The sequence below is a fragment of the Cydia amplana genome, chromosome 13 (genome assembly GCF_948474715.1).
Source record: "Cydia amplana chromosome 13, ilCydAmpl1.1, whole genome shotgun sequence".
Lineage (NCBI taxonomy): Eukaryota > Metazoa > Arthropoda > Insecta > Lepidoptera > Tortricidae > Cydia > Cydia amplana.
Window position 1 is genome coordinate 6,703,031 of NC_086081.1, and position 15,959 is coordinate 6,718,989.

Sequence of the window (15,959 nt, forward strand, 5' to 3'; positions counted from 1 at the left end):
AAAAAACTAACTGTTTTTTGTTTTAAAAAAAAATACGGCGATTTCTTTGCGATGCTGTTGAGTACGTTAGCGAAAATGGAGAAAATTGAACTGCGCGCCGTTATTAAATACTTGTGTTTGAAAAATTTTTCTACGGACCTAGTCAATTTAGATTTACGGGACACTTTAAGGTCTAATGCTCTTCCGTATTCGACAGTTACACGTTGGTGCGCCGAATTTAGACGTGGAAGAACATCGACCATGGATGACCCCCGCTCCGGACGCCCTACTACAGCAGTAACTGAAGAAATTGTGAAAAAAGTCGAAAACTTAGTTTTGGCGGATCATCGTGTCATGGTTCGTTTTATTGCTGAAAATGTAAAGATTTCAACGAGGAGCGTGCATAATATTTTACATGAACGCTTGGGTATGAAAAAGGTATCAGCGCGTTGGGTACCCAGAATGCTTACTGACACGCAAAAACAAACTAGAGTCGAGATTTGTCAAGAAGCTTTGGACCTGATACAGCAAGACCGGGAACTTTTTTTGGCGCGATTTATAACAATGGACGAAACATGGCTCCATCATTACGACCCTGAAACGAAACTGCAGTCTATGACATGGAAAAGGCCATCATCTCCAACTCCGAAGAAATTCAAGGTGGGCCCATCTGCCGATAAGGTCATGGGCTCTGTTTTTTGGGATGGTAAAGGGGTCGTAGTGATTGAGTATCTCGAGCATGGAGCCACTATTACGGGCTCTTTATATGCCAAACAAATAGCAACATTGCGCAATGAGATCCGTGAAAAACGGCGAGGTAAACTCTCGAAAATTGTGTTGTTCCATCAGGACAATGCACCGGCACACAAGTCCGCCGTTGCAATGGCTGCAATACGTGATGCTGGGTTCGATATCCTTAAGCATCCTCCGTATTCACCAGACCTCGCCCCTAGTGATTTCTACCTATTTCCGAGATTGAAGAAATACCTAAGAGGCAAGAAATTTGAAGACGACGACGCGGTAGTCGCTGCAGTACAAGATTTTTTAAGTACTCAAGATAAAACCTTTTTTAGAAATGGAATATTAAGTTTAGAAAAAAGATATACTAAGTGTATTATGCTAAAAGGTGACTATGTCGAAAAATAAAATAACATTTAATAAAAGTTGTATATAACATACTCATTCTCACTTTTTATTGAACGCCCCTCGTATGGTATAAAGGTACTGCTTACGAATGGCTTACGATATAAATCAAATATAAATAATGAACAGGGACTAATCACAGTAACAGAGAAAGATCCCAAGATTTGCGAATATCTGTTTTCGCGATACCCTCAGGCCAGCCTCAGGCTCAGCTAGTTAAGTTACTACGTTGTCGTATGTGTTTTTACTTCCCTTTCCATCTGACATATTGTATTGCGGGATCATTTTTCTAAGAAAAAAAACCGGCCATGTGCGAGTCGGACTCGCGCACGGAGGGTTCCGCACCATCAACAAAAAATAGAGCAAAAAAATCGTGTTTGTTGTATGGGAGCCCCCCTTTAATATTTATTTTATTTTTAGTATTTGTTGTTATAGCGGCAACAGAGATACATCATTTGTGAAAATTTCAACTGTCTCAGCTATCGCGGTTCATGAGATACAGCCTGGTGACAGACGGACGGACGGACAGCGAAGTCTTAGTAATAGGGTCCCGTTTTTTACCCTTTGGGTACGGAAGCCTAAAAATAGGGAGTTACAGGATAGGTAAGTATTCACTAGACGGAACGTTTCATATAGCGATTAGTAAAAAACGCAATTTCTGTACGAATCTTGATTGTCCTAAAACAATCTTAATAGCGCGAAACTAATTATTCTTTAAAGTAATAATAATAGAATGAGTAAACGTAAAAAAATAATATTCTTAAAGGTGTTTAAATATAATATTGTATATTTCATTTACTAACAACATTCGATTTTAGACACAGCCAATTAGTTAAGTTAGGTAGCCCCAAATTGACTTGTCCAGTGCTTCTAGGGTCTTCTTTATCATAAGGTAAGTGCCAGCCAGCATCTGCCCTCTGTGCGAAGGGCGTGAATTTCACCGGCGCCTGAAAAGTGATAAGAAAAGATAACATAAGAAGATTTATTGGGGGTCCCGTTGTTTCCCATAAAGTTTTAAGTCATAATGTATTGTTTGTCATATTATCATTAGTCATAATTAATGAAGTCGTGAAAAGTACCATTAAATATATTAAAAACGGGTCATACTTATTTCACGTCGTAGCGAGGAGTGTCATCAGGAGCTTGCAATAACGGTGACGGACCCGCGCAGACTGCGGGCCGCAGCTCTCCGTGCCCGATGATTCAATGAACATTTCAAACGTTTTCGACCCGTTTTTAATACATTTAATATGTCTGTCTCACGGAAGTTTTGTTATTAAAAGTACCATTATTTGAGGTCTTCCCCGACTGGCAAACACCATCCACTGATGCTGCCACTGCCACCTCCTGAATATGTGTCTGAGGTCTTCATGTTTCAAGTTAAACATATGGCCTCGGAGCAGGTCTTTTGAGACTATATCTGTGTGGGGCCCACTTAGGATGGCAGCTGTGATGAAGTATGGGTCATCTTGTGATCTGAAAGAACAAATTTAACCTGTGTAATTCCGAGTAATTCCGGATACCGGGAGCCCAGGTGTATTCGGGTAATTCCGATAATCACCCATAATTCCATCATCAGAGGCCGTTTTCGGAAGTGATTTGAAACTACCCCAATATACATATTTTAGCTTTATTTGCATATGTTCAGACCAAAATAATTTCGACATTTTTTTTTTTGGGTCAATCTTATACAGAACAACCTATATTAGTCCCAAAGTAAGCAACGCTTGTACTATGGCTACAAATCTTATATGTTAGCATATCATATATTACTGTTTCATTACTGTCTTTAATACTTTTTCCAGATATTATATACTTACAAATTATCAGTAAAGAAGTAACTAGTATTATTTTTCAAGTACTCTAAAGGTTGCTTAGGCCATTTCAGCATATGCTTTCTTCCTAATAAAAGTATTTTCTTATTTTGCCTTTTAAAATGATCAACAACTGCCTTCAAAAAAGTAGCTCTTAGTCTGTTATCCGGTGACCCAACAGCTAAAGCTATATTTAATCCATCCAGGACTATATCATAAGGGGCCGTCTTTTCAACAAAGCTTAAAAATCTCTGCAATTCTTCTGGGGACGTTTTTAGGAACAAGTCGGACCCAACTATCAGCTTTTCTTTCACATTCTTTTGAAGTTCTTGAAACTCGTCTGATGTTACTTTTAAACATTTTAATGTCTCATTGCAGCACTCACAGAGGCCACTGTAAAAAAGAAACAAATGAAAAGTATTTAAATAAGTTTTGTCATGAATACAAAGTCAAGCAAAGATTTACGTAAGTGGTTCTAACCTGTGTCGGCTTATAGTTGAAAACTGAGCTTTCCAGCCCAATGAAGAATATGTTTCTGCTAATTTTTTTGATGTATCAACATCCAATGTTAAACAGTTTCTAGCAATATGTACACAGATTTCATCCAAATACTTAATAATGGTACTGTTTGTTTTATACTTCCTCATTATGTAATTAATCCATTGCTCATATGCAACATAAAGTATTGGTCTCTTATCATTTAAACCTCTTTGTATTAGGGCCAATGCTTCAGCTTTCTTGTTAATTCTAAATAGTGTAGCCACCAGAGTACTATATGCGGAATGACTGGGGACCCCGCTGTAATGAATTTCATCCAACACCCTTAAGGCTTTTTTTGTTTCATCAATAACACAGAGAGCATGTAACAGTTTCTCACTTGTGGTAGAATCTAAAATCTTGTATTTATCATACAGTATCTTATAAGTATCCAATATAAATTGTCTCTCTGCATCAGACAATTTTCTTGTTTTTCCAATTTCATAATAAAGACCTAATAAGCCATTGGTTGAACCTAAAGTAAGTGAATCTTCATTTTGTAAATAATTAGCAAAAGATTGGGCTGTATCAAGTATTTTATTGTTCACCATTAATTTTAACATAATAGCATCCACATTTTTATGATTTAAATTTCCTGGGGACTTCAATAAAGACTGTTTTATTTCTGACCAGTTTTGATTGTGGTTCTGTATAGCTTGTTTCAAATTTTCAAAATAGTCTGTTTCAGGGATTTGCTCTTGCAAGAAGCTTGCCTTATTTGCGAATTGTCTGCCATAAGGAATATCTGTAATACCAATCTACATTAGACAACGTATTGAAAAAGAAGTAAATGAATTTACAAAGTTGAAATACTTACAGGATTTATGAGTCAAAATAGACCGCCGAAAAAACGTAGAAATCATGCTAAGATAAATAGTAAGGTAATTAAATGTAGTATTTAATGCAGTAATAATAATAAAAAGATGATGGGCTATTTATTAAACCATTCTAGTTCAAAACGTTCAAAACACATTCGTAGTTTCGTAGTCCACATGTTTATGACATTGACATTTTATATGACATGTTGAACTCAGAGGGCCTACCGCGAACCACGTTCGACTTGTTGCCTCTCTGTCGCACTTGTAAATTCGTACGCAAGTGTGACAGGGAGGCAATACTTCGAACGTGGATCGCGGTAGGCCCTCAGGTCACTGAGTGGTGAACGAATGATTTGTAGTCTGGCAAGCCATTTCCGTCAGTAGAAAAAAAGCGGCAAATTTAAACAATTAGGCGCAATCAATTAACTATTATAGATTAGAATAAGGGTTATCGTCCCATAGAAAATTTTAATTTCGCGCCTTTTTCTACTGACAAAGTTGTTTGCCAAACTATACGTGTCTTTATAAGCCATCACACACTACCGCACCGCACAACAGTGTGTTATAGCTGTAAAGACAAATATTAAGAGAAAGAGATATCTGTTTCTCGCTCTCACTTATGGGTGCGACGCATCAAGGTCGCGGCACACGAGTGTAGAGGGGGTTATGGCGAACCACCACCTTCCACTCGATCAAACGGGCTTTGGACCGTACCATTGTTGAGTCCGGTACGCCCGTCTGTTATGACTTTTAAAGTAAAAAGGTTTAGTCTATGGTCATCCTTCTGTCCTGTCAATGTCAATATGATACGTTGGAGCCATAACACCCAAAGATTGATTGATAATGGAATGGATACGATGGTACATGGTACGCCATCCATCCCACCGATATAAGAGCGTCGTGTGTTGAAACGGCACACTTATTTATTTTAATGTGTTTATTGATAACGAATGAAAGCAGTGAAGTAACTTCAATTATATTAAAGTATACCGTCGTCATGGAGGGAAAAGCTACTAAAATGCCCAAAGTGGCAAAGGTAAATAACAGCAAACTAGAGCGTAAATGAACACTATTTTTAATTACCATTTTCTGACATAGGGAAATTGTTTACAGGTTAAAAACAAAGCGCCAGCAGAGATTCAAATCACTGCTGAGCAACTTCTCCGCGAAGCAAAGGAAAGAGATTTGGAAATATTGCCACCTCCACCTAAACAAAAAATCTCTGATCCAGAGGAGTTGAGGGATTATCAGCACCGTAAAAGGAAGGCATTTGAAGACAACATCAGGAAGAATAGACTTGTAAGTTTAATTGACTGAAACTTGTAGAACCTAAATAAATCTTACCTACTTATATCAACAATACTATTATAAATTTTGTTTTTAGGTTATAGGAAACTGGCTTAAATATGCTCAATGGGAGGAATCTCAAAAACAAGTGCAAAGGGCACGCTCCATATATGAACGAGCCCTCGATGTGGATCACAGAAATGTTACCCTATGGTATGTATACTTATTATTGAAGCTTTATTTCTCACACATCGCACAGAAATTATAAAATTGGCTTTTTCTTTGTTATATTTTCCCAGTATGTGATCCCTTGCAGATAAAAGCCTCTTTTTCCATTTCTCTTTGTAGCATTATTGTCCCAAGTCTTTCCTGCAATTGCTATGATGTCGTCAACCCATCTTTTTCTTTCTTTCCCCGAGTTTCGTTTGCCCAGTGGGCCTTTCCATTTGGTTGTTTGAATAGTCCACCTCTTGTCTTTGTATGTATACTTATTTCATGATATTTGATTCTTTCCTATTTATAAATGTCACCGTAAAATTGTAAACACTCGTCATATTATAATCTCGCTAGTTACATTATAAACTGACGATGGGGAGATTATAATCTAACCTAACCTATGTTAGATTATAAACTAACGGGTTCACAATCTTACGGTGTCATAAATATAATACTAGAAGCTGTATGCAGGGTATTCCTATAATGCTACACATGCAAAAACTGAAAAATATGTAGCCAATATTAGGGAGACATGATGTTAGGTCGCTTACTAACTGGATTAGGATGATGGAATTTTTTTCAGATGTATAAAAAAATTCCATCATCCTAATCCAGTTAGTAAGCGACCTAACATCATGTCTCCCTAATATTGGCTACATATTTTTCAGTTTTTGTTGTAGCCAATATTTTGGAGACAACATTACCACAATGTTACCCTATATTCCCGTTACAATATTTCAACTCTGCATATTTCAGGTTGAAGTACACAGAAATGGAAATGAGAAACAGACAAGTGAATCATGCTCGTAACTTGTGGGACAGAGCAGTCACCATACTACCCAGGGTCTCCCAGTTTTGGTACAAATACACTTATATGGAAGAGATGTTGGAAAATGTGGCAGGAGCTCGGCAAGTATGTCAAAAGATAGACAAGCTCAAAAATGCATACAATATTTTTATCTAAATGGTTGGCTTGAAATAATGACTTTGTAATCCTTTTTCTAGGTATTTGAAAGGTGGATGGAATGGCAACCCGATGAACAAGCTTGGCAAACCTACATCAACTTTGAATTAAGGTACAAAGAACTTGAAAGAGCTAGACAAATATATGAAAGATTTGTCATGGTTCATCCTGATGTGAAAAACTGGATTAAGTATGCTAAATTTGAAGAAAACCATGGCTTTATCAATGGCTCTAGAAAAGTGTTTGAAAGAGCTGTTGAATTCTTTGGTGATGAAGATTTGGACGAGCGATTATTCATAGCATTTGCAAAGTTCGAGGAGAATCAGAAAGAACATGACAGAGCCAGGGTCATTTACAAATATGCTCTGGATCACATCCCAAAAGATAGAAACAAGGAGTTATACAAAGCATATACTATACATGAGAAAAAATATGGAGACAGATCGGGCATTGAAGATGTCATAGTAAACAAGAGAAAGTACATGTATGAACAAGAAGTTATTGAAAATCCAACTAATTATGATGCTTGGTTTGATTACATCAGACTCGTTGAGAATGAAGGAAATGTTGATGACATAAGAGACACGTATGAAAGAGCTATAGCTAATGTACCTCCTTCCAAGGATAAACAATTTTGGAGACGCTACATTTACCTTTGGATAAATTATGCTTTGTATGAAGAATTAGAGGCAGAAGATGTTGAACGCACTAGGCAGGTCTACAGAACTTGCTTGGAATTGATACCACATAAAATATTCACATTTTCCAAAATTTGGCTTATGTACGCTCAGTTTGAGGTGAGATGTAAAGACTTGAAACAGGCAAGGAAGACATTAGGTATGGCTTTAGGAATGTGCCCAAGAGATAAGTTGTACAGGGGTTACATAGATTTAGAGATACAGCTGAGAGAGTTTGACAGATGTAGGATATTGTATCAAAAATTCTTAGAATATGGCCCTGAAAACTGTATTACTTGGATGAAGTTTGCAGAATTGGAAACACTTCTGGGAGACATAGACAGAGCTAGGGCTATTTATGAGATTGCAGTTGGGCAGCAAAGACTAGATATGCCTGAATTGCTTTGGAAGAGTTTTATTGACTTTGAAGTAGCTCAAGGAGAGACTGAAAGAGCTAGACAACTTTATGAGAGATTGCTGGACAGAACGGTCCATGTTAAAGTCTGGCTTTCTTATGCTAAGTTTGAGCTGAATGCAGAAAACGCTGATAACATCAATGTGGAATTGGCTAGGCGGGTGTATGAGCGGGCCAATGACAGCCTACGAAACCTTGGAGAAAAGGAAGCAAGGGTTCTCCTCCTAGAAGCTTGGAAAGACTTTGAGACCGAGATTGGTGAAGATACTAAACTAGATAAGGTGTTGGCTAAAATGCCCAGGAGAGTTAAGAAGAGGCAGAAGATTGTTAGTGATGACGGTGTAGAGGAAGGGTGGGAAGAAGTGTTTGATTACATATTCCCTGAAGATGAAATGGTTAGGCCCAATCTTAAGCTCCTTGCTGCTGCTAAACAATGGCGTAAACAAAAGGAAGTGCCAGAAATAGCTGCTGCTCCCGAGACACAGGAGGCTCAGGAGAAACCAGAACAAGAACAAGAGGAGCCACAAACAAATGTTGACAATGATTCTGATGACAGCAGCAGCAGCAGTGATAGTGATTCCAAATCATGATTGCGATAAATATTATAAGCTTGATAACAAGAATAAATCAAAATTAAAAAATGATGTCAATTTTATTGGTATATTTTTTTCATTAAATCAATCCACATCTTCAGGTCTAACGGGATGAGCTAAAGGTATAACAGAAGTCTTATTCACATCTCTCGAACAGGCTTTTCTCATGTCTGGAATAAAAATGAAATTGTTTAAAACAAAATATAGGTACTATTATATGTAATTAACATAAAATATGTTATCCCCAAATATATAAATAGATTTTTTTTTTCATTAAGTAATATACCAATGTTCTTTTTGGGGTTATCTAGTTTTTTTATAATTTATTAAATTATTCTGCAATAGAAATAAATTACATAAAATATGTCTATTATAATTTATTGTATAATTTAATAAATAATAACTTACCATAGGCATCTTCATCTGGATCCCCAGAATAGTATTCTAATACAGTCCTATAGACAATGTAGCCCAAGTTCTTATACATGTTGATGGCTACTTTGTTGCTCACTCTTACAAATAAGTCCACAAAATATGCCTTTTTCCTGAAATATAATTTGAAAGAACAAAATTACTAAGGAAATTATGCACATAAATTGAATATAAAGAACTGAAAAGCACTTGCATAAAGCAGACACATATTTCATTTAAATTAACACGAAATGTATTCATAAACTGTTAAAAAAGAAACCGTGTTCTGGCAGTCTAGCATGAGTTGCGTTCTCGCGCGCGACTCCATACATCTGGCGCGACTTCAAGTATGGACTCGCGTGCGAGAACGCAAGTTGTGCTAGACCGCCTGCTTTTATTAGCTACACAAGTATTAAGCAAATGAATCTAGGTGCTTTAAAAACTTACTTTTCTGACACATCTTCTAAAATACTCATCAAAGTAGCTGCTAGCCCAAGCCTTCTGTAATCAGGGCTGACAGTCAATGCAGTAACGTGTCCATGCCAGTTCTCACCAAGGCCCTCAGCTTTTCCCATAACTGCAATAGCACAACATGACTATTAAAATAAAAAAAAGGTAGCTTTCCTATCAGAAACATGCGAAATAATATTATCCAAACAAATGCGCCTCATCCTCAACACATCAATCTGTTAGTAAACAAGAGTAGCTGCTGCAGTGACAGTGATTAGAAGGTAATTTTAGTAAATACGTACTGTATCCCATTATTTCCCCACTGGGTGATTCTGCGACTTGGAAATACTCTGGCCAATGAGCCAAGTATTGAGTATAGAACGATAAACCATAGGTTTCGGTCAAAGGATCCAAGTTCCTGTGAATTCATTTTTATGAAAAAGTTGGTTGACAGTAAAAATTAAATACAAATTTATTACTGAACTTACACATTATTAAATTTTAACATATCTTCACATGTAAATGGTCTGATTGTAGTCATGATGAAAATAATTATTGTGTTTTAGTAATATGTAATTAAAAATATAACCTATTTAACTTAATTTTTTTTTATAGATCGGTCCACAGACAGTCCAGTTTGAACTTTCATATTTTTTTTAGTAATTTTGATATAGTGTGTCAAAGGACTGTTCCATTTCAAACATAGACAGAGAGATTCATACTATCTTTGTCTTACAGTAGTACTAGCACCCAAAAGAAAAGGATGAGTATAGTTTTTTTGGTTCCTATTTACTGACAAGATTTTGTTGACCAGCTATAGAATTGAGGTTTTCAGAAATACATAATTTTATGATCCTAGAATAGTACAATTTACAAGCAAACAACATTGTACCAACATAATAATAAGAATATTTTTGAGATAAAATATTTTAAGTAATGTGAATATAGTTTGTCAAAGGACTGTCTCATTTCAAACATAACATAGAGAGGGAATCATACTAATATCTTTGTCCTACACTATTACTAGCACCCAAGAAAAGGATAAGTATAGATTTTTTGTTCTTATTTACTGACAAATTGGTTTGACCAACTATATTTAAGTTTTTTATTAAAGGAATAAAAATAATGTACAGTACTCGTGGTAAAGTTAAATATTAAAAATAATATAAATCCAGTAATTTAATTTTCATTCAATTTTGCTTCCGTTTCTTTCTAAATTGTTGCCATTAAAAAAATACTACAAAGTCCCACTATCCATCCAATACGAAAAAGAAATTGAAGAAATATTATCTGACTCGTTTTAACACATGTCGAAAGCCATATTTATTACTCTTTTTACAAGCTAAGAGCACTAGTGGAGCGATCTATGGGCTTCGGCAGTTTACCAACACGACAATGGCCGAACTGTCTGCTTCAAGATATTTTTTATAGGCCAATACGAGCAAACCTGCCATGTCTTTGGTTTTAAAAATGGCGTATACAAGCTTTTTGTTTGCCGGTTTACGCTGTTAAATAGTTTCTATGACCTCGCGGTCGATCGAGCGAGATTGAAACGTTGTGAATATGAAAATAATATACATGTGTACGTATATTAATCATCACTGTGGACCCCGTGAAGAAATTTTAGTAGCGTTATGGTGAATTAGAATGGTGCCTGTGGCTTGTCAATCTCGCACGTCGTCAGGTTACCCGTTCGTAACGTAAATATCACCCAGCGAGCGTTTTGTATTTCAGACATGACAGCGTCGCAAAACAGTAGATAATGGAGAGTTCGGAAGACGATGCGGGCGCCGCGACGAACGCTTCCCGCCGTGCATCGGCGCGGGAAAAGGACCTCGGGCTCAACGAGGAGGTCGACGCGACCGCCAATGCGTCTCGAGAAGCATCGGGGGCCCAAACGCCGTGCGAGTCCGGAACGATGTCGGAGGATAACTTCGACGGCGACAGCGTCCCGTCGCCATCGACGCACGACAACAATGCGAGCACGGAAGCGATATTGGACATGATTGACGAAATTTGTGACGGACCTGGTGCACCGAAACGAGTTCCATTGTCGACTGAATGTGACGAACCTGCAACTTCGCCACCCACGCCTGCCGCACCGCCGGCCCCGAGTGAGCCTCCGCCGCTGGAGCCGCCCGCCACTGAACACCTAGCACATCATAGCATTCCTCAACTAGAGGAAAATGCTAGTACATCACAGAACACTGAAGACCCACTAGTTGCCCCGGTGTTATCCCCAGTCTCTAGTGCCCAATGTGAAAGTGCACCTGAGGTCTTACCTGCAACCCATGTAGACAACATATCTGAAAGTTCAGTTTCTGCAGACACAAATACCAGTAATATAGAACTCCAGGCTAGTTCATCTGTGCCGGAAGTCTGTGGACCTGCAGATACAGATGCCCCGGAGGCACAAAATTTGAATGTAGAGGCAGCTAGCACTTGCTCAGCTGTAAATATTCCTTCCAGCAGTGTAGAAACTGTACCGAGTGTTTGTGAGATTAGTGAATGTGAATCAAATGACCGGACAGTGAAACATGTGACTTCCAGTGATAACAGTGACAATGTGACTGTTGAAAGTGTGGAGTCTACATCGAGTGATGTTAGTGTAAGTGAAGGGACACAGGAGGCTGCTACAAGGTCGCCTTTGCGCCGCAGACTTATTCGGCCGACTCCATATGATCGCCGTCCGGACACTACTGTCTCTTCTACTGTTGATTCCCAAGTTAGTGATAATGATGTTGGACAGACAAGCAGTGAGAGTGTAGCAAAGGATGTGTCTAGTTCTTCAGACATCATCCCCCCTGTACATGGTAATGTAAAAGATGTTGAAAGTAGCAATGTAAGTGAAATTAGTGTCTGCAAAGCAGAGACATCAACAACTCCTTCTAGGAAAATCAGGTTAGTAAGACAGAAAGTTACACCATCAACAAGTCAGACTGAAAATTCACAAAGTCAAGCAGGTACACATGAGATTGAGGCTCCATCAACTTCATCACCTACTGTACCGTCAACAGTAACAGCTTCATGTTCTTCAGACTGCATTAGTACGACTGAAGTTACAGATGAAGTAGATAAAGCAGAGCCCAGTCAAGCTTGTCAATCACAATCCGTTATTGCGGAATCCATTGCGGTACCTATCAATAAATTGACAAACGAAACACCTGTTGTGAGTAAAGAAAATGAGCAACAAAGCCACTCCTCAGCGGCATCAACACTACAGGTCTCGGAAAATGAGAATGTTCATAAGAAAGTTCCTCCTATTAAACTTAATTTGGCTGTGTCAAATGTACCAGAACCAGTCATTAATGATACAAACAAACAAATTGAAAAACATCCCATTCCTGAACCTGCTCAGGATTCACCAGAGACATCAAAGCAGATCCCTAAACTAACTATAAAATTAAGTGGAAAGCAACCAGAAGACACAAAGTCTCCCATACCTAAATTGACTATAAAACCCATAAAGCCTCCTACTGAAGATGAGCTAAAAACAGAAAACTCCAAAAATAGCGAGCCAATACCTAACATTACAAAAATTAATATTAAACCTATTCTCAGACCACCAGTGAAGGTAAATGACATTCACCGAAAATCTAGTAGTAGTGAAATATCTGAATCAGAATGTTCAGAAAATGATGAAACAAGCACATCAGATCAGGCATCCACCTCAGATCAAGGACCTACTGACATCATACCAAAAGTTACCATAAAGCTTGGTAAACCGGGAACTGATGGTGAGGGAAAGTTCTATACAGACCAAACTGTACCTAAGCTCACAATAAAAGGTCTACAGCAACCTGACCAGGGAGCCTCAGATTCGAAACTAAAGTTAGTTTTTAGCCCATCAGAAGAAAAAGTGGACAAGATACCGAAATTGACAATAAAATCTGTGGCTAAGTCTGACAGCCAACTAAGCCCAAAGCTGACAATTAAACCTATAAAGCCTGTAGAAAATTCTGGCAAAGACAGTACAGCTGATCATTCTGATACTAAAATGTCTAAGAGTAAGTCAGCAGATTGTGCTGATACTAGTGGAGAAATTAAAGAGACTACACACATCCCCAAAATTACAATTAAACCAGTTCTTAAAAGTGATATTGAGTCTCCTAAAAAGTCTGCATCAAAATGTGACAACCTTGAACAAATTCCTGTAGTAACAAAATTAAACATCAAACCCGTTTTGAAACCTACAGATGGAGAAGTCTCTGAAGAAATAAAAGATGAAGTTCCTGTAGTTTCAAAATTAAATATTAAACCTATACTAAAACCTAAAGATAGTGAAGTAGATTCTAGTATAGAAGGTATCCCTAAAGTAACAAAGTTAAATATAAAACCAATAAAACACCCTGAAGAAAAATCTTCAGAACAAAAAGACTGTGATGAATGGAATGCAGACAGTGATGAAAATAGTATACCTGTTGTTACTAAACTTAATATTAAGCCTATAGTTAAGCCACTAGAAGAAGAAAATATGAAAGATACTGAAAACCAATCCTCTGAAACAGGAAATTCAAGTGACGACAATACTGATATACCTGTTGTTACTAAATTAAATATAAAACCTATTTTAAAACCTGCAGGTGAAGGAGATATTGCCAAACCAAATACTTCAACAGAAAGTAACATACCTGTTGTTACTAAACTGAACATCAAGCCTATTATAAAACCAGAAGAAAATGCACAGCCTTCATCTCCTAAGAAGGAAATTCCAGTAATTACCAAACTGAACATCAAGCCTGTTGTTAAACCTGATGAAATTGAACAGTCCAAAAGCAGAGACACTGAAGATGCAAATGTGAAGAATCCTCCATTAGTGATGAAAATTAATATGAAAGCTGTTACGGATGCATCAAGTGATGAAAGTTTGAAGGCTGACATGAGAATGAATAATCTGGATGAGAAAATTGAACATGTTTATAACAATATTAATGATAGCATACCTGTTGTATCCAAAATTAATATTAAACCACTTATCAAACCCATAGAAAATGAACAGCTTAAAAATGATTTGAGTAATTGTCATAATGAGGACTCCAGTATAATTCAAGCTACAGAAAATTGTCTGGAAGTCCCAAAGACCGAAAAGATTAATTCATTGCATAAAAAAGAAACAATACCTGTCACTGGTGGAGATCGTAAAACAACAAAGGAAAATTGTCTTCCTAACGAATCAAAGACCAGGGAAACTCCTCGTAGTAATGATTTAGATGGAAACAGTTCAGTTGCAGTATCTAATAAGAAAGAACATGTCAATACTAATGTAGAACCAGAAAATAAGGAGCCTAGTAAAACCACACCATCTGTCAAGCAGACAACTTTATCAAATTGTACATTATTAAAGAAGTTGTTAGAGCACAAAAAGAAAGATGTAGATACAAGAGTAAAAGAACCAGAAGAATGTGATCCAACTGTGCCTGAAGAAACTAAACTAGCTCCAGCGGGCTCAACAAGCATTTCAAATTGTGACCAAATTGATAAAAAAAACTCAAAAACAACTCACGATAAAAAAAGAAGTAATTTACCCAGCCAGGATGTACAAAATGAATCAACTTCCCTCACATCAAATGCGCAGTCTCTTAATCGTTGTAGAGCAGAAAACGAGAGTGTAACAAAACCATTAGAAATTAATATTTCAGAAAAGATCACAACTACAAGCTCTGGTCAAGATTCTCCACGAATTATCTTGAAAATCAATAAGACTGATCATGGTTCTTCTGCCAAAATTATAACGGAAGACATTAAAAAACCTGAAACTGTGCAAGACAGTTGTTCACCTAAAAATACTCAAGAAATGGTAAATGACAAGCAAAGGAAAGCTATTGTAAATAGCAAACGAAAAGGACTAGCAGATGCATCACCAACAGTAGCCATGGGAAAAAGGTTACGTAGTTCAAGGGTTGTTCAGGAGTCAGATAAGTCTCCTCCCATCAAGCGAAATGCGGGAAAGAGGCCTCCTGTGGAAACCAGCCCTCCGCAGCAAAAGGAACCAGAACTCTCAGTATTAGAAACAAAGCGGTTAAAGCTTGGACAGTTATTATCCAACAAGGCTCTGACAGTAACCTCTGTAAATCCTAAATCTCAAAATGCAACCTCTGTTGCTAAAACTGGATTGGATTGTAGACAAACCACTAAAGTAGTCAATCATTCTATGTTAAACAATGAAAACTGTTCTAAAAATGGTAATTCTAAGCTTCATAATATTCTGTCCAATTTACAAGCCAAGCAAATTCAGGTCATGCCTCTAAATTCCATTAACTGTGTAGAAAAAACTCAGTCTATAGAGATAGACTCTAGCACATCAACTGGCAGCTCTGATGTAACTGAAGTTATAGCAATTGAACGATCGCATCCGGAAGTACAGGAAATGATAATTAATGAAAATTATGAATCCCACGACTTCAACATGGCCAATGATGAATTATCTCAAGATCCTTTAGAAGTAGATCACTTGAAAACAAATGAAGTATCAAGTGCTGTAAGCGTTCCGTTTACCCCGCAACCGAAGAAGCGTGGCAGACCACGCAAATTACCCGTGTCAGAGGGTGCAAAACCTGTTATCACTTTACCAACCCCTGCTCTAGAAGAACGACCACAGCGATCTTTAAGATTAACTAGGTATGTATGATTATAATTAATTATTTAACCTAATAAA

The 15,959-nt window shown here is 37.4% G+C and overlaps 4 protein-coding genes across 5 annotated transcripts in view; 2 read left to right on the forward strand and 2 right to left on the reverse strand.

Moving 5' to 3' along the window:
• The window catches only part of LOC134653415 (mitochondrial ribonuclease P catalytic subunit), a 77,303-nt gene extending 72,897 nt beyond the window's left edge, over positions 1 to 4,406 (reverse strand). The window contains exons 1-5 of one of the 2 annotated variants that reach the window (XM_063508775.1): positions 4,291 to 4,406; positions 3,417 to 4,218; positions 2,943 to 3,329; positions 2,409 to 2,598; positions 1,888 to 2,069 (exon numbers count right to left, since the gene is read on the reverse strand). In XM_063508775.1, the coding sequence (XP_063364845.1) occupies positions 1,914 to 2,069; positions 2,409 to 2,598; positions 2,943 to 3,329; positions 3,417 to 4,218; positions 4,291 to 4,336 (1,581 nt within the window). In that variant the 5' untranslated portion in view covers positions 4,337 to 4,406 and the 3' untranslated portion in view covers positions 1,888 to 1,913. Of the gene's footprint in view, positions 1 to 1,887; positions 2,070 to 2,408; positions 2,599 to 2,942; positions 3,330 to 3,416; positions 4,219 to 4,290 lie in introns of those variants that run through there. The other variant, XM_063508776.1, reaches the window with a different exon arrangement.
• An 830-nt stretch (positions 4,407 to 5,236) lies between these two features.
• LOC134653393 (protein crooked neck) lies at positions 5,237 to 8,483 on the forward strand. Its single transcript, XM_063508726.1, has 5 exons — positions 5,237 to 5,327; positions 5,405 to 5,590; positions 5,676 to 5,791; positions 6,551 to 6,707; positions 6,800 to 8,483. Exons 1-5 carry the CDS (start codon positions 5,289 to 5,291, stop codon positions 8,438 to 8,440), a joined length of 2,139 nt encoding a protein of 712 aa, XP_063364796.1. The 5' UTR covers positions 5,237 to 5,288; the 3' UTR covers positions 8,441 to 8,483.
• A 2-nt stretch (positions 8,484 to 8,485) lies between these two features.
• LOC134653394 (N-alpha-acetyltransferase 20) lies at positions 8,486 to 9,875 on the reverse strand. Its single transcript, XM_063508727.1, has 5 exons — positions 9,793 to 9,875; positions 9,607 to 9,722; positions 9,302 to 9,431; positions 8,852 to 8,988; positions 8,486 to 8,613 (listed from the first exon to the last, which is right to left on the reverse strand). Exons 1-5 carry the CDS (start codon positions 9,843 to 9,845, stop codon positions 8,528 to 8,530), a joined length of 522 nt encoding a protein of 173 aa, XP_063364797.1. The 5' UTR covers positions 9,846 to 9,875; the 3' UTR covers positions 8,486 to 8,527.
• Positions 9,876 to 10,533: 658 nt separating this feature from the next.
• Positions 10,534 to 15,959, forward strand: part of LOC134653700 (mucin-2) — a 30,741-nt gene continuing 25,315 nt past the window's right edge. The window contains exon 1 of the mRNA XM_063509092.1: positions 10,534 to 15,922. Within this exon, the coding sequence (XP_063365162.1) occupies positions 11,067 to 15,922 (4,856 nt within the window). The 5' untranslated portion in view covers positions 10,534 to 11,066. The remainder of the gene's footprint in view (positions 15,923 to 15,959) is intronic.